Here is a 27,919-nt window from a genome sequence, read left to right as displayed (position 1 = left end):
GTAATGACAACAAGAAATTCAAAGGTGACGATAAAATGGATGGGGCTCCTTCTCGCGTTCTCCATATCAGGAAATTACCTGGGGAAGTGACAGAAACAGAAGTTATTGCTTTAGGTTTACCTTTTGGTAAAGTAACCAACATCCTGATGCTGAAAGGGAAAAATCAGGTAATTTGTTGCTTTCCACTTCTTAGTATGCTTCGATTAGACAGGATTTATAAAACCCTATTGAAATAATTCATATAACTGTAAGTGTTTTTAAAAAAGCCTTTGTTTCCTATTTTTTTTAAAAAATGAACTTATACTGTCTTTTAATTGTTTTTGAGAACAGGGTATGATTAGCAGCTATATAAAGCAAAAAGTTACCTGTAAGATAAGCATTAAGTCCTGCATCTTCATAGATTAATTTTTTAGACATTGAAGTACTTTAGCAAATACAGTTGGTATGTAGAGAATGACATCTTCTGTAGACTGATATTTGTTAAAATGTGTTACTAATATGAAGATTATGTCCTTTGTAAATACTGAAACTTAACTGTTTAATTACAGGCATTTTTGGAACTTGCTACAGAAGAAGCAGCTATCACAATGGTTAATTACTATTCTGCTGTGACTCCTCATCTTCGTAACCAACCTATCTATATCCAGTATTCCAATCATAAGGAACTGAAGACTGATAACACACTTAACCAGGTATATTTATTGTGATGTAGTATTACAAATGCAGACAGTAGAAGATGAGGCATGCATTCTTGGCTCCTGCAGCATATGTTTAAATCATTTGGTTTTCTGCATGTTGTAGTCTTACCTTTTTTGACGTTGAAGGGGGTGTGCTTTCTGTGTGGTCCATCCATTATGATGATGTTTCTTTTAACTTCATGTTTTTTCATAAAGTAGGTTTTCATCTGCAGTTAGAGGCTGCAGGATGAAAAAAATCAACTTTCTAGTTCTGAAACTTCAGATTCAGCTGCTGATTTGGATTTCCCTAGTGCCAATGCCTGCATTTCAGTGCTTTGAATGATTGCTCTGGTAACCTCAGTTTTCTCAGTTCCTGGAGAAGAATAACTTAATGATCGCTGTAGAGACAAATACAGTCATGATAAAGTTTTGCACTTCCCTCTCCAGAACCTATTCCAAGTTTTTAGTAGGACAGGAAAACTAATAAAAGTACATGGTGAACATTTTACACACGTTGTAGGGGATTAAAGAGACATCAGCTTACCATGAGTCAGATGATTTGTTTTAAGATTAATTGCTTAAGTTTTTTTTCTAATGTTGCAAAAGACATATGAATATCCAGTTAGTTTGTTACTTGTGTGCTGGCTTAGGGTAAGGTATGTAAATAGTAATAATTTAGCTGTTATATAGTTTTTAAGATTGAAATTGTACAATTTCAGGGTAGTCTATTGGTAAAGACATCTTGGGTCAGATCAAGTGTAGTGTTGATTTTGTTGATCTTTCTAAATATTCTAGTTCCTTAGAATCTTCTGATAGTTTGTATGTTAAAGATACCTTAGAAAAAGTTATATTTCCCCCCAACTCCTCCAAGTCACTTCTAAAGTAAATGGCTTCCTTTACTTCTGAAGAAAGAGAAGAGATTAATTGTGCCTGCACATAAAACGGGTGGACGTACCATGCAGGGGCTGTCTCTTACCTTGTCCTCTAGCATCTGTGGTGAAACTGTTTGTGTACTTCATGTGTCAACCTTTTCGACACACATGATGTGCAGACTTTTTAGTAGCTTTTCTGCCACCATATGCATTAATGCCCAGCTTCAACATATTCTCACTCTTCTAGGTCTCTATTTCTTTAATTTAAAACTGAATAATATGAATAGGTACTTAGCAGTAAGTATTCTGTAATTGTTATCTCATGAGGCATTCTGTAAATGCAAGGTGATATAGACACTGCTTGCACTCTACTTTTTTAATCTGTATTTGAAAGCTTTCACATCCAGCCAAATTCCTTTTGAAATTGTCTTTTTCTGGATGTTGAAGCAGAAAGATAGGAAGAAGTAAGTATGTGAGCACACGTAACTCGAAAGTTAGAAGAAAAAGTTGGAGAAAGCTGCATATATCTTAGCTATAAAGAAGAGAGAAAACAATATATTTAACCAAGGGGTACTTTTAAACATACAGGCCTTTAGAAATAATGAAAGTGGGGAAAGTTCCGTTTAGCTATGATATTCTGAATTTCTCAGTAATAGTAGTTTCCGAGATTATTTTTAGCTGTGTAGTCAGAATGATTTGGCTCTGAATAAACAGACCTGAAAGGGACCATTTAAGTTTTCCTTTCAGCTTTATAATTCTATGAAAATCTCTTTGATAGACATCAAAACACTGTGAGAGCAGTATTTAAACTCAGATTTAAAGCAACCATCTCTTATCTTACTTCATAAATTTACCTAGACTCAAAAGAATTGAAACTAGGATGACCTCTGTAACAGTAATTCTCTTTAATTATCAGCCTGTCAAAAATGCATGGGTTTAGTCTTTCTGCACAGACATAGCAACATCTAGAAAAAAAATAAATAAATGAATGGTACTCTTTCTGAATGGTGTAACTTATCTTTTTAAAATTAATTCAAATTTTGTGAAATTAGTCAAAAGCTTAACGTTCTGTTGTCTATTGTAGAGCTAACAAGGGTTGTGTTAAAATTTACTTCACAGCTTTTGGTTCTTTGAGTTACACAGTCTAAACTTTTCCAGTTACCTTGAGTACATTTTAACTGATGTGTGCTTCTGTCCTTACAGAAAAAGTAGGGAGTAAGTATCTGGCCATCTTGCAAGTTGTGCATTTCATATGTTACTTGGAAACATGTTCTCAAAAGATTACAATTACAAAATTACAGTAATTAACATTAAACATAGAGGTAAATTTTGATTTCCCAAGTAGTGTTCACCAGGTCTTTTTTTTTTTTTTCCCCAAACTTTCCTTACTCATTGATTCGTGTCAGTATGAGGAGTATCATGTAAGTTGTAAGACATGAAATTGTCTAGTAGTTCCCACACCTTTAAAATATGCCATATCCGTTAATATGGTGGTTATTGTTTTTACCTGGCATGCTCACTTGTCTCTTGTATTGTTTTACTTCATAAGGTTATTGTAATGAAAGTATTAAATGGAAATCCTTTTTTCTGCACTTTTTCTTTCTCAGAAGAAAAACCATCTCTCTGATACTGTCAGTTTTGGCAGTGGAAGTAGTTACACAGATGTGTGTTTTTGTGATGTCATTATGTAGTTACCTTTGAATTCCTAAAACCCTGCTTGTTTTTAAAAACCCAGAGAATCCCCACACGTGGAGGTTTTGTTTTTATGAAAGAGAACAGGTATCAGACACCGGTTCGTTTACATCTCTGTGGATACTACTTACTGATGCTTATCAGTCTTGTGTAGTATTTTGTTGTGTTAAAAAGGAAAAGTTTGGAAGTGTTAATTTATTCTTATCCCTTCCCCTCAAAGCCTTCTGCATAATTAAGATGGTAGTGCAAACTTCAGTACAATCTCTTAAAAATAGGATAAATACTTCTGGATTCTGTAGTCTTGGTTTTTGGGTTTTTTGTGTAGGGTTTTTTTGGGGGGAGTCTGTAAACTGAAACCTACAAAATCCTCATTTTCTTTATTCTTACTAGTAGAACAATAAACTTGCTACTAGGAAGATTGATATTGGTGCCATTTGAAGTGCCTCCTTACTGTGACAGAAGGATTAATTGACGTTTTCAATTTCATTGTCTCTTCTCACAGAGTTGGACTGCATTGCACTTCTGTTGTGTTATGTCTGTAGCTCTGGTTTTTAAATAAGTAGCTTCTTTTCTGTTTCTGAAGTTAACTGTGTTAATATTGCTAATTAATTTCTAGCTATCAATTTGAAATAATGATTTTTATTTTAATCTGTCTTGTGTCTTTTTTTTTAAGCGGGCCCAAGCTGTTCTCCAGGCAGTGACGGCTGTGCAGGCAACAAACGCTCCCATCAGCGGGACCACTGTTAGTGAGAGTGCAGTGACTCCAGCTCAGAGCCCAGTGCTTAGAATAATTATTGACAATATGTACTATCCAGTAACCCTGGATGTGCTTCATCAGGTAAGCCAAATTCCGTGTTAACTTGAGCAGTGATTGGGCGGAAGTTGTGTGTAAACCCTTACAATGTTTTTTGGCAGATATTCTCTAAATTTGGTGCTGTGTTGAAGATAATCACATTCACAAAGAATAACCAGTTTCAAGCTTTACTGCAGTTTGGTGATCCAGTAAATGCACAGCAAGCAAAACTAGTAAGTATAGTTCTCTTTTAAAGTTGGAGATCTTACTGTACTCTAAATGTTCATGAAATGTTAATTTAACAGGGTACATGTTGTTATGTCATGCTCTTCTAGCACTTGAGGGGTTTTTTTTAGATAAAAAAATAAATGGGAATTATTTAGTAGTTCTTACATTGTGTGAAATCAGTGTTTAAAGATACTATGTTTAAGGATACTATGTCTGAAGAATGGTTAACATCTATAATTATTAACAAATATAAGACTGCACAGAGATGAAGTAATATGCAAGACTGCAGTAGTGAAAATGCCAGCAAGAACTAAAACATAGGATGCAATGTTGAGGCTTAATTAATTCACTGCAGATCTAGTATAAACCCATTGGATTATTGTTGGTAGATACTTTCTAAGCCTCAAACCAAGGATGTGACTTTTGGATTGGCTATAGGTTTGTGAAAACATTTAGTTCTAGTATCCTGAATAAAAAAATAATCTGGACTTCATTACAACTATAAATGCCCAGAAGAGAAAGTGCAGGCTACTCATGGGACCAGACAATGAAGAAGCCTTGCAGTAGTGGCAGATGAGGATGGGATCTTTTTGTTTTTTGGGAAACTCTCATGTCGTGGGTAGGAGAAGCAAGAGCAGGTAACTGGTTTCACTCATAGCAGGAGAAAGCGTGTGGATAAACTGTGACAAAGATCAATGGCATGTTACCTAGACCAGATGTTTTGAATTAACTGAAAGGGGTATCTTCACATCTGTGGCAATAGGAAAGTTGAACCAAAGGGGATGGCTAGATACTTTTTTTTAATTGTTATTTTTTTCCCAAGAGGTAAATGGAATTAATTTGTATTTTCAAACCTTCTCGGGGCAGTCTGGGTTTGTGGAAGGGTGGTTAAAGTTGATGTGCTGGTTAAGTACTGTTTGGCAGCATAAAAAGTGCTTATTGCTCATAGATGACAGAACAGTTGAACTTCAGGAAAAAGTGAAAAGCTCACACCTTAGACTAACTTGGCAACAAATACCTCTTAGTAGAGGAAAGAAAAAATAGGCTGTTTTCTTGTGTAAAGAATGATGAAATTATATTGAGATAAAGGACTTGATTATTTTTATCCTCATCACCAAATGAAATACTGGGTATTGATTAAAGGTGGGAGGTGGTTGACACGGGCAATCAGAAAAGAGGGACATTTTTCAAAATTGAGAGAAATAAAGTTAGCCAAAGATAAGCTTTGCAACTTGATTTATGATGATCTGCTTTAAGAAAATTGACTCCTGAAAAGTATTCTGGAAGTATTTATAGATTTGGAGTACAGTTTAAAGTAAGAATATAATTTTCAGAGATTAATAATATCAGATACAAGGTTGTGTCTCAGAATACAGGGAGATGCAAATATGCTGCTGTACTTCATAAGAATTTGCTTGAATGGGACACAACTTCCAGGTTGTAAGTAGGTTTAAATTAGTAATAGAGAAACTAGATCTTTATCCTGCAGTTGCTACAGAAATATGGCTGTAGTCATTTAGATTGATACTTGAAATATTTGATAAACAGTTGCATAATGATGTGTTGCAGAATGTTACAATTCATTCTAGATTCATGTTTGGAATATTATTTTTCAGTAATAGATGTTAATGTTGCTTTTAAAGTGCATTCTTTAAGCAAATATGACATCGTGATATATTTTTTTGACTTCATTTTTTGAGTTTTACACATACTTTCAGAAGATGTAATGGAAAAGATGGCATCTCTGAATTGGATTGTAGTGATTTGAAAATTATCAGTGTAATTCTAGGAGTATATTATAAAGAAGTGACAAAATAACAAAAGGATGAGGTATGTAAAAGTATGAAAGGAACCTAAGAGTCTCTTGCTATTGTTTACTTCTGACAAACTGATCCTAGCTCGTGGGATACTGTATTTGTCATAATTAAAAAAAAAAAAAGTGCATGTACTTGTTTCTGCAGTTTTGCATGTTTTGGTGAAGGTTCAGTAGTGGTAGCTCCTGTGTGACTAAACTTCATCGAATAACAGTGATTCCTGCATGTACAGTCATTGTTGAGTGATCTTGGAGCCTATCATAGTGACAAACTGAAGCAGTGTCAGGTTTATAGTTTCATATTCTAAACAATCTATATGTGAATAGACAAAATGCTAAGAGTAATACCACCTGCAGGTATTGAAGAATGCTGAAGTTGAAGGAAGGTTTGATTTCCCCACTACCTTCCCAAATTAAATCAAGTACAATAGGTATAGTTCTTATGTTTGAGCTACTGTGGTAAAACATGAAGTGCCACCAAGACAAAAATACCTAAAGGAAAGAACCAGTCAAATGTTAGGAAGAGACCTCTCCAGTTTAAATACATCTGGAAATGAAGTAGGAGAGGATGTCTGTAAGTAAGAGGATGCCATGGCTACTCTTAAGTTGCATGGAGTTCAATTAAAAGCATGGTAAAAGAATAAAGAAATACTCATTTTCCATCAGTTGTTACTATAGAAGATAATGGGGAAATTTAATTTTCCGCTGGCACTCTTCACAGGAAATCAGAATGTGGCCTTAATAGAAATTGAAGACTTATTAAGGAAGTTAAAGAGCAATTTGAAAAACTCAAGTGATATAAGTACCAAGGAGAGATGCTATTCATTTGAAGGTTCTGAGAAAATAGTGACACTGACAAGAATGTACAATACGAAGCCTCTAGCCCGATGGGAACACTTCTGCTGTTTGAATGAGCAAGCAGTGAAAAATTGCATACCTGCTCCACTTGCTTTGTGAGAAACTAATTTCCTATAAAAGTAGATTATGGCTACACTGAGTCATGATGATCATGATGATCATGATCCCTCAGATGGGATCATTATATTTTGTTACACCAACAAGTGAAGACGACAAACTGGAGGTGCTGTGCAGTGCAGCAGCCTAGCCATGAGCTGGAGAACGATCAGAGAATGTGCAACAGGAGAGCTCTGAATACTGTGCTTCACCTCACAAAATGCAGGGTGAGGACCCAGAGATGTCTGTATGCACAAGGAGATTCTCTAAGCATGAAAAAGAGCTCATTTTCATAGTAAATGATCAGTACCCACAACATAAGCAGCAAACTTAAATTTTTAAATACCAGTAATCTGGTATGTCATAGAAAGATTAGAGTGCTGGTGTTTCCATCTGAACAGCTGGCAAATCCCAAGTTTTGCCTTTGTGTGAAAGCACCAAAAGTACTCTGACAAATCTTGGATATTGACACAGTTGTTAATGCCTTGTCCATGGAGGATTAGCTGCGAGTCATATATAGCCCATGACAGTTATCTTGACCCAACATGGGTTAAAAGTATCACAAGTGTAGTTGAAAGTTCCTACTGTAGCTCGCCGGTTGGTTCTTGCTTGTCTCACAGGTGATTCAGGGTTTGTCTACAGAGGTTATGTTGAAGTTTGACTCTAAATTCAAGAGTTATCCTTTCTATTTGTTTTGAGTGACAGCTTCAGAATGGCTCTGCACTAGCAACAGTCTGCAAAGGATCTCTGGCAGGCTACATTGCCCTAAAATCTGTAACAGCAGCTTCAGCTCCTCAGGGCATCTCCAGATAAGGTCTTTAACTCAGGGCAATTATTCATGATTATTGCATTAAGAAGTTTTGGGCATCTTGAATCAGAAATGATAAGTAATGTTCAGGTCAACAGAAGAGTGTTGGATGGTATCAGAAAAAAGCATTGTATCAGAAAAAGCAGGAAGTGCAGCAAGTGTTTGTTTCCTGAATTTTCCAATTCTGTAGAAAAGAATAAGTTAATGCAACTGGTCCTTCAGTCAAGGAACTGCACATTAAAAAAAGGAAGTATAGAATGTGGTTGAGACACATTTTAGCCACAGAAACTTCTCATATCCAAGATAGTTGTCTCAAAAGAAATAAATTTTATTCAAATGGGTATCTGTAGGATGCACTTGGGGCACATCTATCCCAAGAGAGTTACTATATAACCTTCAGTTACGTTGAGGTACGTACTTGATAGGGAATATATTTTGTAAGAATTTTTTTATTTAGTGCCTTAAGCAGTTATTCCCTGCTTTGTGTGCTCTGGGAAGATAAGGAAAATAGAGACTAGATTTTTTTCTCTCTCTCTCCTTATGAGTTTAGGGGGAAGGCAGCAGGTTTCTTGTGTTGCCTCTCCACTCTAATTTGATTTGTCTTTATCAGACCTTGGTAAATGCTTTCAAGGAACCCCATAAGAGATCTGTTTCCATGTCTTGGATCATCTTAGGTGCCTACAGTGCTTGACAAAGAGTGGCAGATAGACTTGCAGCTCGAAGCTGTGTGTCTCCAGATGTATCTGCTAGCTAAATCTCTGGGCTCTGTTTCTGAATTCGATGATGAGAATATCAAACATGAAATAATTTCTTGTCTTCCAAACTGTGTTTTTGTCTGTTTTATAGATACCACATGTGTATTAGCAAAAGACTATTGTAAGTGGCATATCTCTTCTTGATTTTAGAGGGCTACCTTGACCCTCCTGTAGGGACGTTTCACTGCACAGGTGGTATTTTGCAGGCCTTGGGAGAAGCTCATCTGAGCATAATTCCTATGAATATAGCACTTTTCAAGAGAATGATATTTCACAAGGATTTTCAGGTATCTTGAGGCCTGAAAGTAAAAAAGAGCAGCAGTGAATTTTACACATTACATCAGAAAGCCCTTAATTCAGATGAGGAAAGTCTGACAGAAGAAATGAGTCCAGGAATATTCTTCCTCTGCTTCAGAGTCTGATACATGCAATAGGTGTCTTACAAGCATGAAGAAGCTGCATCAGTCACTCAGGATGCTACTACCTATTCTAACTTTTGTAAGGTACTTTATGCCACCTGAGATCGCCTTTGTTGCTCCTGCTTGTGTCATCATCAGCAATGACATTGGGAAAGGAGAAGACAAGCATGAGGATAGGAATTCTTACTGTCCTTTTGTAGAAAAGCTTGTGTGTGGCTGGTGAGCTCATTAGCAGGACAAAAGACTGTTTTTATTGAACAACTTTTTTTATTGGAACAATGTTGTCTCACCTGTTAATCTGTGGGGTCTTTTCTCAGCAGTGTTCATCTCCATGATCCTGGCTGCCATGAGCAAAAAGACAGTGGTTTGGCATTTTTCTTAGGAAATGAGAGCATTTTGTGTTTTGTGGTGCAGACCTCCATTTCACTGCTATTTTCTATATGGTTGTTTTTTGCTGTCTGTGACAGTCATAGATGTGTGTGGACCCTTTCAACTTCCCAGGCTGGCTCTGCTCTTTTCTAGGGAGAAAGTTAGCCCGTGCTTGATTGTTCTTGTCTGTAGTGAAAGGTGCTGCCTTGAGACATGAGCAGATTTTGGATTCTTTGTGAATATAACTCTGGTTTTTAAGACCCATTTAAAATATTTGGAATGTTTCTACAGTAGTAGTTGCCTAGAAATGCTAGCTTCTTGACAGCCATCTCCACTATTTTGGAACTTTCACAAGAATTGGGGATTGTGATTTTCTTGATTTCTGGTTGGTTCTCTCTCTTAACCACTGTAGCTGATGTACAGCCATGCAGCATGCCCAGTTACTAGGAGTTATGTTTTGTTTGCTTGTTTGGTACAGGGCTTTTTGGATTTGGTTTCTGGTGGGTTTTTTAGGGGGAGGAGTATGTGTGTGATCTTTTCCCCTACCAAAAGCAATCTGAGTAGCCGTAAAGAAACTGGTACGGATGATGGTGTGTTTGCACTGTAGAGTTAAGGTCTTTGGTTCAGGCTTGTGTGCCTCGTGTTGGGTTCTGTGTTAGTCTGAACCTGGAATGGATTTTTGTTTGGTATTATACCACTATTTTCTGTTGGTCTTCTCCATATTCTACTAGCTGTCTTGTTTGGGTGCTCCAAATACCACAGCGTGTTTTTCCAGGAATCTGCTGGCAAGCTTCTAGCAGGACATGAGCCCCACTCACCTAAATCATTTTCCCCCTTGGGCAAGTACCCAAGAGAGGGGTACTTTGTAGGAATAAGGGGGAGGGAGGGAAGGCAGGAGCCTCAAAATGATTGAGTATCATTACACATAGTATGATATATTGATGTAAGTTTTGATACTTCTGTCATTGAGTCTTAAGTAATGGATTTGCTGGCACAGGAAGGATAAAGAATGGTACATTTGCAGAAGAGTCCCATGATGTTTGATCTCCTTGGTTTGGCATGTGTATGGTATTTGCTGTGTCACATGTGAATGTATGTATAGACAGATGCTTAAAGAGATGTTTCTTAGCAGTAGCTACAGTTCTTTGAGATGTCTGTGTGTAGATCCACTAACAGTATGGCTACTGTCTTACCATTTTTTTTCCAGGATGTCTGTCTGAGAAGAAAAAGGTTTGAGGGTTTGCTGCCTGTTCTGTTACTGTCATATAAGGAGGAGATCAGGTCACATCCATTCCCAGTTGTGACTTTACATGGGAACAGTAAATCTTGAAAAAACCCTAGTTGCTGGTAGTCTTTTGTGCATTGTCATTGGAGGTGTGTGATGTTGCTGGTAGAGGTGGGTTGTTGAGGTTTTTTGGTTTAGATTTGTTGCAAGGAGTGTGACTACAGTGCTTGTTAATAGTGTCGTTAATAGAAGACTCCTTCCTTGCTGGTTCAGGATGGTTTTCAGACTGTCTCCCAACTACAAGGGGTTTCTCTTGTGCAGTATTCTTTTGTATATGCTTTTGTTCTCTTCAGTTTGCCAGAAAGAGGAAGTTTTGCTGTTGCAGTGTAAGTTTTAGTTTTTTATGTGGCTCCCTTTAAACATTGAATTCCCTGGAAACTAGAGACATGAGTATATTTTGGTTTCCTACCTTTTAGAACTAAAAGATTTTCATCAGCAGCCTTCTGCCAGCCAGTAATCAGTGTGTCTACAGACTCCACACAGACATATAATATCAATCTTGAGTGGGTTTTAAAGACTTGGAGCTTTGTATCATCATGGTCCTGATATTTGGACAAAGCTTTTGGTTTCATTCATACCACATTTCCTGGTTGCGTAAACTGGACATATTTTTAATCCATCTCTTAATGGGTTTTAGAAAGTATGAAGTCTTCTAAAAGTGGTTACTGATTCTCAGCATGTACTTTTTTTTTTTAGATGTAAGTATTAGAGGGAGATTCTCTTCCCAAATACCGGCATGAGGAGGTTTGGACTCTCTTTTACCACAGTTTAAAAGAAAAGCTAACAAATTTTGTGTTCTATAATGGTGACATCTATCACCCCCACCCCCCAACAATACAGAACTAATCCTGAGCCTGTATTCTGAGTAAGATAGTAGATTTTGCTTTGCCAGTATTGTATAAAAAGTTGTTTTAGCCATCTCAAGCAGAGGAATTTCTCTTTAATTGCTAAGTATTTGTTGTGACAATGTCTAGATTGTCAGGTTTCTATACTTTTTATTATTTTATTTTCTAATAATACTGACTTATTCTTGTACATTGACTGCTAATGGTGGTAATTCTTTTAAGTGGTTTCACAAGCCCTGGAGATGTCAGCTGTGATAATACATTTTGTGGGAAGGGACAGCATTGCTGGCCTAGACCTAGCAGGGGGGTGTCTGCAGGATGTTCCATTTCCAGATGCCTCACTGTATGAAAATAGCTGTGTTGCTTCCATGCCCAGCAGGCACACCAGGTTCATGCAGTGCTTGGTTCGTGCAGTGCTTGGCTCAAAATAGTGTCCTACCAGAACTTGAATGTGTTGGAAAGTGCATTGCAGCTGTGACTGAGCTGGCTGTGCAAGAGCTAGCTCAGGTCCAGAAGTGGTACATTTCAGACCAGCATTAATCAAAAGAAACAAAGGATCAGACTTTTGTATTTGAAAGTATGTTTTATTTGGGGGTTTCTAATGTGTATATATGTAAGGTAGTTCTGTATTTAACATAATGACTTGATTGAATAGATTTATTTATAAGATGAGCTATATCTTCACTTTCTAGCATTTCTTAAGAATATATAAAAGTTACAAAAGTTTCCATTTTTTAATCTCTCATATTTAGCTATGAGTGTTTCATGTGAAAGGAAGGTATGCCCAGAATGTATATGGCATAAAATACAGGTGTATCAGTTTGCCTGATGTATAATAAAAATAGACAAAATATATATAGTTAAGCCTTTTTAGATAGTGTTTTCATAGACTTCTAAGGGATGTCATGTCATGTGGATTTTATTGTTCATTTGCATCCTTTCAGAAGTACCAATTAATTGTGAAAATGGCATTTTGTTACTACCCTTTTAAAGGTAATTAATACTACGGTAGCAGATTAGGCTACTTTTCTTTCAATTTTGCACTCAGTTTTACGGTAGGAAGGAAAACATGCAGAACAATGCAAATATTCTGCTTTAACAGTTATCTGTCTAACTTGGTATTTAAGTATAGATTTAAAAATGTGTTTCCTCAGTTTTCTGTGTAAAAGCATACTTCTGTGTTGGGTTTTTTCCTTGAGAAAACTTGAGAAACTTACTTGGCACTAGGACTGTACTATAGAGTACAGGTTAATTCAACAAACTACAGACTGTCTTTAAAGTTTGAGTTAAGATGTCTCCTGCTGCATAAACAGTTTCTAGGTAAGAGAGGTGAACATCGAGCTTCTGGAATCATGTCAAGAGAGATTGAATTTTAATCTTAATTGGGTTTAATCTAGATGCTAAGACAGATAAAAGCTGACCTTGTGTTTTTAAAAAAGCAGGTTGTGCAGTCAACCTGTATTATGTATTTTTAAAATCCATTGACTCCCTTTTCCAGGCCTTAGATGGTCAAAATATTTATAATGCTTGCTGTACCCTACGGATTGATTTTTCCAAATTGGTGAATTTGAATGTCAAGTACAACAACGATAAAAGCAGGGACTACACTCGTCCTGATCTGCCGTCTGGGGACGGACAGCCAGCGCTGGACCCGGCCATCGCTGCAGCCTTCGCGAAGGAGACCTCGCTTCTAGGTATGGTTCTGGCATTCCTATTCTGTATTGCAAAGTAACTTAAAGAAAATTTGTATTAATCCTTCTAACAATTAAAGATCTTAAATTACAGTGGTGTCCAAAAACCCATTCAGGGTTCTGCCTGATACAGTCTTTAGAAGTTCTGCATAAATGAATGAGAAAATAGGACAAAACAAGAAATGCACAAAGTATAAGGGGCAGTCAAATTAGTTCTACTTTTATTCCAAAGTCTCTCCTCCCCTCTTTGATAAGTTCTGCCAACTGCTACCACCCACCCTCTTGCCCAAGTTTCTAACAAAAATTTAACATGATTTGCATGTTTCAATCGTGCTAATGCTTATTTGTAGTATCAGGTTATGAAACTAACGTTTTATTAATTTTCTTCAGCAAGGAAAGGTTATGCTTTTTGCTTAAATATTTCATGCTTTGTACAGGATGGGCCAACTTTAAAGTAAGTCAGAGCTACTGTAGTAGAGGGGCCTCTGTTTTCTCTGTGTTAAAGAAGTTAGAAGGCACACACTGAAAGATGTGAGCTCGGGAAGAGGGTGAATATTACAGTTAAGGCTGCTGAATGCTGTGCTGTATCACGTTACTTGAAAGATGTTGCATCTAGTTGCAAATTACACACACACCCACCTCCCACAAATTTTGGAAGTGCTTGACTTCACATCCTCCAGTATGACTTGCAAAATGGTGTATCGCTTGCAGCTACAGCAGAAGTTTTGGAAAGAAAAATACAGTAATAATCTGAAGTCTCTGCAAAACCTGTAGCTAGTTTACTTTATTTCTCTTTTAACTTCCTATTGCATAAAAATCTCCCATATGATAGGGAAGATAAATGAGTGCTTGTGAAGAAGTTTGTCACCATAGAGATGAAGACAGTAGAAGTGCTCGAGGCAGTTGGTAATTCTTCTGTCACCACAGTATGACTGTAACACAGACATGGGACTGCAGTATGAGTAGTAATGAGACAAAAGCAAAATAAAGCTACCTATTAATGAGCCTCACTTTATTAGGTATTGTAAAGCAGTGATTTAGGAGAGGAGAGAATTAAAGATTTATAAAATAGTGCCAAATGCAGCATTACCTATGTAACTAATTCTGACACTTTTGAATCCTGAGAAGTTGATTTCCAGTATCAAGCTTACTAACATATTTCTTTGTGTATAATACTTATAGTATGCATCAAATTACCAGTTTAATGTGCACTCTGAGGATGCTTGGATCCTTGCATAACTTCAGATACATTAAATGATTGTGGATATTGTGCTTGTTATAGTGACCAAGTGCCACTGACTTTAGCAGAGTTTATGTTCTAATGTTTTAGGCTTGAAAGTTCCTTAGATGCTTTTGTGTTTTTTTTTTCTCTACAAAACTACAGAAATTTTCTAACCATTTTATTTTAATCAGACACATTCTTCTGTGTATAGTAAAGGTTTTTGATAGTGAAATTATGAAGATGACAGTTGTATTAGCTAATTAAATTTATTAATTCTGACCCTCTGGATGGACCTCTTTAAATGCATGGTGTTTCCAAGCAGCAGGAAAATAAAAGGTACACAACATGAGTAACTTCCATTGCAGCTGTGTGGCATTTTCAGAGCATCAGGGAAGTCAGTCATGTTTATTTTAATGAGTATTGGAGATGATATATCCTGGTTGTTTTTTTTTCTCCTCTCTAAAAACATTCATCGTATTGAAAGAGACTTGGGTGCGTTTTCTAACTCTGCTTGTGGCCAGTTGGGTGAGCTTGGTATATTGTAATTACATCATCTGTCAAATGGGGATGATTATTCAGTGATTTCTTGTTAGTTTGATTTTGTCTCATTTGGGGTTTGTGGTGTTTGGGTTGGTTTTCCCCCCTTAGTTGCCTTTTTTGTTTGTTTTTACAGAATTTGAGCTCTACAGCTGAAAAACTTTGCAAAACTGCCTTGGCAGTTTGGATAGATGTCAGAATGGGAATGGTGCTTGTTAGAATATGGAAGAACAGGGTTCTTCTGAGCTGGTTAATATGCAAAAAGGCACAAAATACTAGTGACATGAGAAAGGACAAAGGAAATAGGAAAAAACCCTCAAAGCCTAAATGGAAGCTCGTGCATACAATTTATAGCTGTTTTTTTATTCAGATATTGAGAAGAGTGAGGAAACTTAAAAGTTCAGAGAGTTATAGGATAGAGGTTGGCAAACTATGATGTGTGAAATATGGCAGAGTGTTAGTGACAATCCCTGTCCTGTTTTCTGCCATCTTTACATTGTATTTAATTTTATTTCCTTTCGATTTCTTATTTTTGTAATGTTGATAAAGATATGTATTCAGAGTGTCTGCCATGCCCTATTCACAGATGGTTCCCAAAGAGCATCTTTCTCCATCAAAGAGTGGAGCTCCGTTTTGAGCTTCATGTGATGCACTTCAGGTTCTTTTGCACGCTCAAAAAGAATGCCATAGGTGGAACCTGTGGCTGTTCTCTTACATGTCTGTAATGAGATTGCTAACAGAAAATGTGGTAAGGCCACAGTTCTAACTTATGCCTGTGTTATGCTGGATAGTTGTGCTACTTGGTGCCTTTTGGTGGTGTTTTTTTATGGTATACTGTAAGTATTTGTCAGAGGTGAGGTTTAGATTTAGTGTCATTTTGTGAGCTGAGTTTCAGTGACAGGATGTGAGTGCTGGTGTTTAAATCTGCATCAATGCTAAACCATTACATATCTTAGTTTCCTTCTGAATGGAATTAACCCTTCCCTTCAGTAAATGTAACTGATGTAGTGCAGTAGCACCTGCAGCTTCACAGGCTGCTATGCAGAGATTTTAAAAGAACCTACCACAAACTGATTCAGGCTAAGTGTAAGAAACAGGAGAGTAACAAGTAAAAAAGATATGGTTACTTAACAGAAAGCTACAAGCAGGGTTCAGAACAGGACTAGGGACAAAATCCAGTTCAGAGTTACTACGTACCTGTCATGCAAATGGTATGCTGAGAGGGGATAAATAGTGCTAACATGCTCCATTTACACTTCATTGAGGAGAGACCTAAAAAGGCTAGGTAAAAAAGTATTACTTATGTTCATTAATATCTGGAAAAAGCAAAAACCCGTTGTCTGTATTTGTTAGAAGCTAAAATGAAGCTAGTGACAAAGCTTTCTAATACCAATTGATCATGCTGACAAAGTAACTAATATTTCTAAATAGATTCAGGTAAGTTTTCAAATCTTAAGCAGTGTTGCATGATAACTAGTAATCAAAACACAGGTTGTGTTTATTAAAATGAAAAATGACTTGCTTAAATCAGAATAGCAAATCGGAGTGCAGTGGAGACCTGCAGAACAAGAGTTGTGTTTTCTGTGGGTTTGTAATTTGTCTGACCTTTCCAAGAAATGAGGTCTGCGTGTGCTATGTAATCGGTTAGAAACGTATCAGTCAAGTAGATGATCCTGGCCTCCATGCATCATTACTCATTCATTTACTACATCCTCAGTTGTATTGAAACCAAGGTGTCAGAAATCTTTGAGACTGTAAATTGGACATCTTTTCAATGAGTCTTGTTATCTTTTGAAAGAAGGAGAAAATCACTAATGAACAGAACCAAATGAATTATCAGAAGCAGAGGGCTGACTTTTTCCTTTTTTCATTTTTTCCATCTTGCATGTGAAAAATACATACATACTCCTCTTGCATCCCCCAAAAGTTACAGATCTTACAGAGAAAAAAAACCCCAAACTTTTGAATAAACAGCAACTGTATTACACTGAACCACAACAAACAAGAAATTACTTACAGTTGCAAATACTAATATGTAATAATACCATAACTCCAATTTAAATATTTGCTTAATATTATATTTGGAAATGCATTGTTGTGGTTAGGACATCCACAGCTTTATCCTTTGCTGTCACCACTGCCGTTCTTTATTAGCACTTTATGCTAATGCTCCTTCTTAAGATTTCCATGGAAAGAGCCATAAAAACTTCACAAGCCATCTTTAGATTCCTGTGTTCCTAAAAATGCTGGACTGGCTTAAAGCTTCTAAGGTTAGGGAAAGGTGCATAGACACACTAGAAGATCCGAAATGTTCTTGGCATGCTCTAATGCCTAAATGATTGCAGTTGACCTACCATAAAATAAGTTGCTTCTCTTCAGATGGGCATCTGTCATCCTTCACATTCCTGTCTATGTGGCCTCTACAGTAGCTGAGTTTAAATAAACGTGACATTCAGCATATGCAATGCAAAGCACTCAGAAGTACGTGTCCAAAACTCAGCTGGATTTCTCTAGATTTGCTTGAGTTGAATTTGATATTCCCAGGTTTGCTTGTGCATTAGTCTGGTGTTGGGAATAAGCATCATCTACCACAGCTTTAACCCAGGAGCAAAGCATGTGTCGTATTTGTGTTAGATTTTTGTCTTGCTATTAATATACATAAGTATATAGTGTTACACTCTCCTTTCACACAAAATGGATTTTGAGGGACAAAATTGCTGTGCTTGGACTAGCAGTGGTCCAGCTAATTTCATATCCTTTCTCTGACAGCTGGTGTTACTTCTGTGTTCTCTGATGGAAGACCTAGCACCGCCCTCATAACAGATGATCATACAGTAGCATACCTGGGGGAGTGCTTCCCTAACCTCTCGGTAGCTCATGCTTGGCTTACCTGATAGAACATACTGTATGTCACTGGTTAATGTAACTGGCTGTTGTTTCCACAGGCCATTTAATACAGTCTCAAATCTTGTTTTTGCAGGATGGAAGGGGGGAAGTAAAAATAGTGTTGGTTCTTGTCCCCGCTCTCCTCCTTTTTTTTTAATTATTATTTTCATTACAGTCAGCCCCACAGATACCACATATATGGAATGAAAAGATCATGTTAGTTGCTTTTTGATTCCAGGAGATTTTTCTCCAGTCCTGCAGGAGAGATGACTAGAATTGTCATTACTCTGAATTTTCTTTTTGTCTGGTTTTGACCCTTGAATGCCAACATTTTTAATGTGTTAAAGTTTATTGGAAAGCACTCCATATCTTTGTCCTTTCTTTGAACACTTCCTGTTTTTTCTTCTGTATGGGGTTTAACTGGAAATGACCAGAAAATATTTTTCAGTGCTTGATCAGTAATACTGTTAATATAAGTGGTGATAGATACCCTGTTCCCTTTGAGGCCTCATTTGGCCATGCCAGCAAAATATACTTTTTTGTATTGTTTTTCAAACATTTATGTAACAAAACATAAATAAAGAAGTGGAATAAAACTACAAATCTTTTCTAGGAAAATAAAAGATAAATGAAGAAAAAACCTGTAACCTTGTTTACTCACCCCCTTTTGTCCCCATTTCCTTTTGGTACTGAATCTGGGATTATTTTTTCCACATCAGTGGCTGAATGCATTTACTCTCATCTGCTTAATGTTTTGGCATTGACTGATATGGAAGAATTTATTTCATCTTCTGGCTTCCTTTAAAATAAAACTGAATCTGGGAAGGAGAGTAGTCTTAGGTACATAACATAAAGGTTCTACTTAGACTGTCTACCTGGCATACTGGAAGGTGGGTAAGAAACTTGTGTTAGCTTAGCATGGTCATACAAACAGTTGAATTTTTCAGTAATACAGAAATCTGAGAAACCAATTGCAGTAAAAGAAAATAAAATCCTTAAGTTATGTTTACATATTTATACACTGTGTCAGTGTCCTTTTACTGAACTCTGTAAAAGGTGCAAATAAAATATTGATCAAATAATAAAACTCTTCCTAGATAAACTGTGTACAGTACCTAGTTACCCTAGTGACTTGACCAGGAACAGCAGCAGGTTTCTACATGTCCTTGGAAAAACAAAAATAAAAACACAGCTGAATGTTTAGTTAACAGTAACATGGGACTTCAGGGAATTGGATTATGAAGCCACAGAGCATACTCTGAGGTGCTGTCTTGCATATTGAATTTAGGTTACCCCCTCACCTTGCTTATGCTAAGGCTCTGAGATACATAAGCCTCTTTGCACGGCCAGCTGCAGTGTTAGGATGAAGTATCAGCTTGAAGTGAGGAATGCCTCTCAAAGGTGATGGAAAATAATGGTGTAGTGATGCAGAGAGCACAGTTAGTGTTTCTTCTTACTGCTTTGATTGACTTTTGACAATTTTTATAAACTAGACACTGGATGCATTTTAGAGTACAGTGGAGAGTTTTGGTGCACAACATTGTTCATTTGAAAAGAATGTACTTTTACACCTCACTACTTTGATGCAATTTGAATTAAAAAAATAAATCCCATTTCTATTCTTCATGTTAATTTAACAACCCATTGGATGATTAACGATGGACTGCTCTGCCTGGTAGAGGGTTGTATGCAGCACTTTTACTGATATAGGTATGTTTTTAAATGACTTGTGTGTATTTCGTAAAATATGCTTTATTTTAAAATTAGGGCTTCCTGTTGCAGCTGTTCCAGGAGCACTGAGTCCTTTGGCTATTCCGAATGCTGCTGCTGCAGCTGCAGCTGCTGCTGCTGGCCGTGTGGGGATGCCTGGAGTTTCAGCTGGTGGCAATACAGTCCTCCTGGTTAGCAATTTAAATGAAGAGGTCAGTGAAACAATTCTTTTACTACTTTTCCCCTCTTTAGTCACACTTCATTTGTCAGTATTTTATAATTTTTTTGCATTTGGCCTCTTGCATTTGGATTTTAAGCTCAAAGTATTTTTGCTCGTTTTTGGGTTTTGGTTTGGTTTGGTTTTTTTTTAATAATCCCCCAAAGTTAATTTTAAAGCCATTATTGTTAAATACTTTTGTTTTCCCAGGTAGCTAACAACTTAATGTCCTTTGATAGTCGGCTACCTATTTTTTCTAAGAAAAATGTGGTAACTACTGCATGTTTGACATTTGAATTGAAAGCTTTGTTTTTACAAAATAGCAATTAAGCTTTCTTTTGCAATTATAATCACATAAACTAGAATTTCTGTTTTGTTTCTTCTAATTGTTTGCTGTTTCATTTCATGCTTATATCTCACATTTTAAGGTCTTAATTTATGTGAACTACTCTAACACATTTTTCTTTGAAGGTTCTCCCAAAGATCTTGACGAGGCACTCTTCCAGTCTCTCTTAGTAATTTTTTTCTTTGCAGTTACTCATTTGTCTTTAAAAAATAATAATAAAAAAATAGTGGCAAAGCATTTTCACCTTAACTGTACCTTTCTTGCTAACTCTGAAGTCTAAAGGGGTTTATTTAAGTTTGCATTTTTACTGTCCTGTACTTTTATTTTGATGGCTGTGAAAGCTGGTATGAAATGTGGGAAGTTTGTATCAGTCTAGCTGTTCCATTTTTAACTGGCCTCTGTCACTGTAAATCATTAAGCTTTTTTTAATCATCTGGTACTATTTTGTCATCCACAGTCTTGCATGTTAAAATGTTTTAGATCAGAGTGCCATTTTGAAAGATTTTTGCCTGCATTTCATAGCCAGCCATGCTTACGCAGTTAAAGATCGAAGTTTAAGATTTCTATTGCATGTCTTTTTTGATTTATTTTCATGTTGAGATGAAATGCTGTAGTTTACTCTTGATATGAATGTACTTTACCCATATTTGTCTTGGGTGACTACATTTTACTCAGTTTTTCTTGTACAGTACATAAACCAACCATTTTCTGACCAAATTCCTGCATTTCCTATGTACTGACCTATATTTTATTTTTTTTTGTTCCCCACTTCCTTTTTTTTTTTTCTTCCTTCTGCATTGCTGTATTCCCCATTTCATCCTTTTCCCTTTGTGTTCAACTTCCCCTCTCCTTGTCTTTACCCAAATTCCCACGCCCCTCCCTGTCTTACCCTTCTCCTGGTCTTTGTCTGTGTTCCCTGTCTTCATTCCCTATGTTCATGCTTCTGTGCTTGAACAAAATGTTCCTCGGACCAACTTGCCCCAATTAACCGCCTTGAAACCATGATCCATGACCACCTCACCATTCTGCGGGAACCACCCTTCGTTATGGATGATCTGTTCATCTCCGCTCTTCCTCGACTCTTCTCTCTTCTTGTCTTACGCTGCTTGCTCTTCTCTCCTTCTAAAGATGGTTACGCCCCAAAGTCTGTTTACCCTCTTCGGTATGTTATTGTTAGCACTATACTTTTATTATTGATTTAATTTTGGTTTTTGTTTTGTTTTTTTGGTTTTTATTTTTGTTTGTTTCACCTTAATTCTTATTTGTAGCTAGCACTTTGGCTTAAAGTTGAATAGTAAATCTTTTGCTATTTTTCTTTTGCTGTTTAAAACTCTCCATAGACACAAATTTTCTTTTAATGCATGCTAATATATTTTGCATGGTCTTTAATTTAATATCATTCACATAGCTTTGAGGGTTTATCAGAAATTATTCTTTTCAAAATTCACTATTCAAAATCTTTATCTCCTTTATTCATTTGTGAGAGTGTTGAGTTTGAGCGAGTGATCTTGTTGCTGTCTGAGTGTTCCATTGATATGTCAAAATGTATTACGTTGGTGACTGGCTTTAAAATGAACTTTTTCTTTTGGGTTACCTTTGACTTTGAAAAGGTGTTTATGGTGATGTGCAGCGTGTGAAGATTTTATACAATAAGAAAGACAGTGCTCTTATACAGATGGCTGATGGAAACCAGTCACAGCTGGGTAAGATTAGTTTTCTGTTTATATTCCCGTTAGTCTACATACTCGAAATTACGCTGTGTAAAATCAGGTGAATTAAGCATGTTTACCTTTGTCAGCTTGTCTTCTATCCTGGTTACCCACATGATCCAGAACCTTCCTACATCTATTTGTATTTCAGAAGGTCTGCACAACGTCCTAAATTAATTCAACAGCTGAATCTCGTGTGGTATTTAAATAAAATGAATCCTCATGCACATCCTGCAGACAGAGTTCTTTGTTCCAGTCTTAGCACACTGACCTTTGGTTTACTTGGGTTTTTTTCTTATTTATTGGGTTGTATGATACACCACAGCCTATTGAAAAGTAACACTGAATTGAATAAACCTTGTCTTTTTCAGCAATGAGCCATCTTAATGGACAAAAAATGTATGGAAAGATTATTCGGGTTACCCTTTCTAAACACCAAACAGTACAACTACCTCGAGAGGGACTTGATGACCAAGGGCTGACTAAAGATTTTGGTAATTCACCCCTGCATCGCTTCAAGAAGCCTGGTTCAAAAAACTTCCAAAATATATTCCCTCCTTCTGCAACCCTTCATCTCTCCAATATTCCGTAAGTATTGGCTGTCATTACCCTGTGGTATTCACGGGGGAACCACAGCACGCTGACCTCTTGCTGATGCTTGTATCCTTTCTGTCTGTAGACCGTCAGTAGCAGAAGAGGATCTACGCACATTGTTTGCTAACACTGGAGGCACTGTGAAAGCATTTAAATTTTTTCAGTAAGTAACCTTTCTGTACCTAGCCTTAACGAAAGGCTGCCTGAGTGCGTTTCTGTGTCATGTCCTAAGGAGAAGCGCTGGAGAACAGCGAACATTAGGAGCACACCCTGTAGTGTTCGCGTTCCTAATGCCGTTATTTTGTTTCAGAAGAGATCACAAGATGGCCCTTCTTCAGATGTCAACAGTAGAAGAAGCTATTCAGGCTTTGATTGATCTTCACAATTACAACCTCGGAGAAAGTCACCATCTGAGAGTTTCTTTCTCTAAGTCTACTATTTAAAAAGGCAGATTGAGAATGAGGGTGTATTGCATTGTTTGGTGTTGTCACCTATTGACTGTTCAGGAAAGTGGGGACCAGAGTTTGTCTTCTGTTGGTTTTTTTAATTTTTTTCATGCTGTTATCATTCCTTGGTTGTTTAAAAAAAAAAAAAATTCAAAAGCAGTGATACTAACTGCTGTTGTTCAACTGTTGTTTAGATAAACCATCATTTTGTTTAGAAGATTTCAAGTTAAACCCAGAGTTTTTCAACTTAGTTGACGTACGTGCCTTAAAAGGGAAAACTAGTACTGCTGGAATTGCATAGCTAGTGGAAAGGAAATTTGGTTGTCTGGGGCACATTGTTACATGAAAATTTAAATATGTTTAGGCAGGAGTGTGTAAAAAGGTTAAGTTTTTTTTCTCCTGCTTGATAGATTTCTTTATCTGCTGGCTCGTCACTTATTTTTTCTTATTAATTGGCGAAGATGCGTTATGCTGAAAGAGTAAAATGGTGATGTTTGATTTCTGCTAGTCGATGCTTTGCGCTTTTTTTTATAAAAAAGGCCTTTTGTATTCCATGGTTCTGGTCTAGATTCAGTTACGAACGTAGGCATTAGTTCAAATTAACAAGGTACAGAATATTAATTTTTACAAGGACAAAAAGTGAATTCTGTGACTTCGAGCCCTGCGTGAAAAGCATTGTGGAATCTTAACCTTTTCGTACACACTCTTGTGGGATGTATCATATAAATGTCAGCACTAAGTAATGTCTTGTTTGTGGCTGAATATTTTTCGTAGATGTTTTTGAAGTTGACATGACTTACGTGCATTTCAATATATATTGCCATCTTTAGTTTGTAATTAAGATATGGAATATGGTTGTGGATTTCTGAGCATGTACAGACTGGTCAAGCTAGTTCAGGAAATGGTGCATGTGTTTTCGATGACGAAAGTTTGCTGCAAATGCTTGCAGGAAATTTTGTGGCAGTTTTCTAAAACTGACAACCAGGTGGGACCAAAGTTTATGTGCCTTTAGTCTTAATTTTACCTTGCATTGTAATATTCAGTTTTAATAAATCTCTTCAAAATATTTTGTATTTAGAAACTGATCTGACTTTGCTATAAACATGGCTCAGAATCTACAGATCCAGTTAATTTGAAAGCAGTTCTCTGTCAGTCTGAACTGCTACCTTGATTCTGTTTAAATGACCAATACTTTTTGAAATTGATGTACTTAGTTTCAAGGTTCATAGATTCTGTTATCTATGTAGAAAAAAAAAAAAAGGTCATGTATATTTTCTATTAGTTGAGTTTTTACATCTTTAGAATTGTAAAATTCAGTATAGTTTGAAAGTGGCACAATTAAAAATTAATTTTCTAACAAAGTTGGGAGGTTTGACGGTTGTTTAATTTCATTTTGTGTGTACTCTGCTTACCTCTGTAGCATGCTCAATAAACACTTCTGTAGCTCTGTATTCACCTTTTCTGTCTTTCTCTGCTGCTTTCTATCTCTCCTCTTCTTTGTTTTTCACTTCTACTGTGCTTCTAAATTCATGTTTATTCTCTGCCAGGGTGGGAAAAGCATAATATTAAAAACCACAATTTATGGCTTTTTTTACCATAAATCTGATGCTGTGAAAAATACCAGCTCTTTGCGTTCAGAAAGATAGCGACCCCTTTGCAGGCGTATGTTTCCCACCCTGTTGAAACTTACTGCTTTAAAGACATAACTTTTATTGTAGTTCGTTAGCTCTCTCTTTCTATCTTTTCAGTTTTTAAGCAGATTTACGCACTAATAGATCTCTCAGGTTTGCCATGCTCTCTTGCTGCAGTTTCATCTTTCATTTTTTTGTGTCTGCTAAAGATTTTCTACTAATCATACAGTATACTCATGGGTTAAAGTATCAGATTTTTGAACGTGAGATTCGTGGACCGTACATAGTCCAGACCCAGGGTATTTTGCCTGCTCAGAGACGTGGGTTCAAATGAATGTAAAACCAGTTTGGGCACTTTAATAGTGTTTCTTCATAATACTTGGAACTGATCCTTGTGGGGTTTTTCTCCTCAGTGAAAAATAGGATTAAAACTTGTACGCAGTCCCCTTGTAAGAGTAACTGTATGATCCTGACGCATTACATTTGGTATAAGCTGTCAGTCTTCAACTCGAAGTGTTTCTCTGTCACTTCTCCAGTACAACTACTGTAGATTTATTGATGTCAGATTACTTTGTGACCTGATGTCTCTTCTTCGGGTTGGCTTTCAAATCAATAAATAGCTATCAGCTTTTTAAAGGTCATGGTCTAAGGTAGGGGACTTGTATTAAATAAAATGCATTAGGTCCTTCTCTGTTTTATCAGAAATTCACCCAAGAAGGTATACTCCAGATACGACAGGCACCACCCGATCTGAAATGCTGGTAGAATCAGATTCATCCACACTTGAAACCTGAGATTCAACATTCAGCGTGCCCATGTGGCTTATCTCTCGGTTGACTCAACAGTAGTGAAGGGTCTGACTGAGCTGATTTTTCATCTATATAGTGTCATGTCCCGTATTTTTTAAAGCAAAAACGTGTTAGCTTTCCTTTTGCATATCAGAATGTGCCTGCACGTTTCGAGAGGAAGTGTGAATCAAAATTCACCATTCTGGGGGTGCAGCTTCTGCCAAACTATTTCCACTCTAAAACATCTGTATCAGATAGCATAAAGTGATTGCCATATATATAATTTTGAAATAACTCTAAACATCTGTAGCACTCGAGTGTTTACAAATGCAGGGGTTTTGTAAAACGGTACCTTGCTCGCCTCTTGCCAGGCTTATTTCCTTAAGATAAGTTTTCTATACTACTTTTCTCATTTTGAAAAGTTCTGTGGCAAAAACCTCAAGGGAAAGAATATGTATTGAATTTGATTTGTTATAAATTCAGTAGGTTTTATTACAAGGTTATATTTGTATCAGCCAAAATTAAAAGTAATGGTAGTCATAATTGGCATGGAAAGGTTTTTTATTAACTCAGTGAAGAAAATCATTGTGCAGGTATTGATACTTAGTCTTTAAAGCGGTATCTTTTCAGAAAATAGAGGTTTAATGTCCTAACTGCTACAACTTTCAAAAACTTGTTTTTCTTGAGGTGGTACTGCATTTTGTATAGCAATTTGTACATTTTTCTTGTTATAAAATGTAAATAAGTTTCTGTTGTATTTTCAGCTCTTCAGAATGTGAAAATGCAAAACATCATTTTTATTAAAATTTTACTAAAAATAAGGTTTATGAATAACTTCTTACGCTCCACGGAATGTGAGTATTCAGATTACTTGAGCAGAACTTCACCATGGGCGTGCTGATACTCCAGACTCCAGTTCAGATTTGGTGTTTTGACAGAGGGCGGCTGCTGGTTTCCTTGTTTTCTTTTGTGAATTGTTAGATTTTTCTCTAATGAAGCAGTGAAATTGGTTGGAGAAGTCCAAAAATGATTCTTTGCTCAGGAAATGCCCACTGGCCGATACAGTTTATTGAATGAATGAAGTAAACCAAAATCTGATGCCATTCTGACCAAAAATTATTTCAAAATGTCAAAGTTAAGTGAATGAACCTTGAAGTGTTTCTGTGTATTGCAATTTAACCTGTTAATGAAAGGCACCTTTGCCCTGCAGGAGTAACAGCTCATATGACTATTTGTAGATTGCAGTTTTAATATATTCTTTTAATATATAGCTTTATAAGCTATCACACAAAAAAATCCCTCTGACTCCTTGTAGTTTTCCTCATGTCTCTTGGAGTGTAGTTACAGCACGAAAGCACCAATCAGGCATTTATGTTCAGTGTTTAAGGTGCTGCAGTTTCATGCCCTCCTCTACTCCAGATTTGTTTGTCTAATTCTATATTTAGATAATAAAGGAGTTCTGCTGAAATAGCAGAGGAAAAGGTGAGGGATTACGTATTTCTCTTCAAATAGGTATATAAATCCACTTGTCTATGCCAAGAAGTAGTTTTCCCAGTATTAAATGGTTTACAGTCACCAAGGCTGCTTAAAAGAGTTTGGCTCTGTTAGGTGGGGATGAGGCTGAATTCTGTAGATGGCTGTCCGTTTTCCATTCTGGAGACTGAGGCAACCTAAAGTTCAGAGTTTTCCTAAGGTGAACAGATTTTCTTTTAAAGTCTGTGGCTTTCTTTTAAAGTAAGGGCTCTCAGTTGTGAGCTTGGTCAAGATTGTATTTGAAGGTTTCCCCAGGTCTTGGTCACGCAACATCTGCAGTATAGTACCCTCTTGGTCTCTTGGGGAGCAGCTGCAGCCTGCTAGTGCAGCTCTCGTCTGCCCTGGGCACAAGGAGAGAGACTGATTTTTCTGAAACAGAGGGGTTTGGCATGCTGCTTTCTACTTGGTGGGCCTTGGTGAGCACTGCAGTTACCTAACTGTAGAGAACGATAGATAATCTATTATAAATTGTTCTGTTAGTCCACAGTTAGCTTGCTGGAACCAGTCACAAGATTCCTGCCTTGCAGAGGAGTTCTGTGCTGTAATCATGAAGCTTTAGAGAGTTCCTTGGGTGGGTTTTTTGGATTTGGTTTTCTTTTTTGAAGGAAGAATTCATTTAGAATTACTTCATCTGAGTCACTCGAGCTTTCAAAACCTCTGCGGTGCATTATACACGTGCGCGTGTTTGGTCTTCAGCACGATTAATAAAAGGAGCTTGGTGAGTTCTTGCTTCACCTGAAATGTCATTTTACTGCACAATACACCTTTCTTGTCACTTTCTGGATTTAGTGAACTTTCCCTGGGTCAATAAACCTGACTGGGAAGAGGAGTCTGTTGCTTTGGTTTTCCTGCTTCAAAGTTTGCAGAATGTGATGTTCAAAATCTCTTGATTAGTTCTGCACACAGGCTGCAGGAAAAAAGCAAGGAACTTTCCCTCAAGTGAACATGAATTAAATGTGGATTGGCTTAAATATCTCAAAGAAAATGAGCTCAAAATAGTGCTCCTATTATTGAAGAGTTCTGCATGTTCTATGAGTTTTAGCCTGGTTTCGTATGGAGACAAGGCTTGTGTAATTGCCTGTGTCTCCATGTGAATGTC

General features: G+C 36.9%; 1 protein-coding gene across 4 annotated transcripts; it reads left to right on the top strand.

The window, feature by feature from the left end:
- The first annotated feature begins 20 nt into the window (after nt 1-20).
- PTBP2 (polypyrimidine tract binding protein 2) lies at nt 21-23,551 on the top strand. Of its 4 annotated transcripts, none has more exons than XM_084266146.1 (11): nt 21-167; nt 549-692; nt 3,915-4,079; nt 4,157-4,267; nt 13,009-13,204; nt 19,629-19,768; nt 21,248-21,281; nt 21,730-21,822; nt 22,200-22,416; nt 22,508-22,585; nt 22,736-23,551. In XM_084266146.1, exons 1-11 carry the CDS (start codon nt 36-38, stop codon nt 22,863-22,865), a joined length of 1,440 nt encoding a protein of 479 aa, XP_084122272.1. In that variant the 5' UTR covers nt 21-35; the 3' UTR covers nt 22,866-23,551. The 4 variants fall into 4 exon arrangements, with proteins under 4 accessions (XP_084122272.1, XP_084122271.1, XP_084122273.1 ...); XM_084266145.1 differs by having other exon boundaries at nt 22,733-23,551; XM_084266147.1 differs by having other exon boundaries at nt 19,614-19,768.
- The last annotated feature ends 4,368 nt before the right edge of the window (nt 23,552-27,919 follow it).

This window comes from Gallinula chloropus (assembly GCF_964237585.1).
Source record: "Gallinula chloropus genome assembly, chromosome: 6".
In the NCBI taxonomy this organism is placed as follows: Eukaryota; Metazoa; Chordata; class Aves; order Gruiformes; family Rallidae; genus Gallinula; species Gallinula chloropus.
This window is presented reverse-complemented; position numbering and strand designations above follow the sequence as displayed.

Bases quoted from the DNA above. Each gene is read 5' to 3' on its own strand.
- PTBP2 (XM_084266144.1), top strand. From the start codon at position 36: ATGGATGGGGCTCCTTCTCGCGTTCTCCATATCAGGAAATTACCTGGG. The intron at 168-548 runs GTAATTTGTTGC...GTTTAATTACAG, and splicing joins TGCTGAAAGGGAAAAATCAG to GCATTTTTGGAACTTGCTAC. The intron at 21,823-22,199 runs GTAAGATTAGTT...TGTCTTTTTCAG, and splicing joins TGGAAACCAGTCACAGCTGG to CAATGAGCCATCTTAATGGA.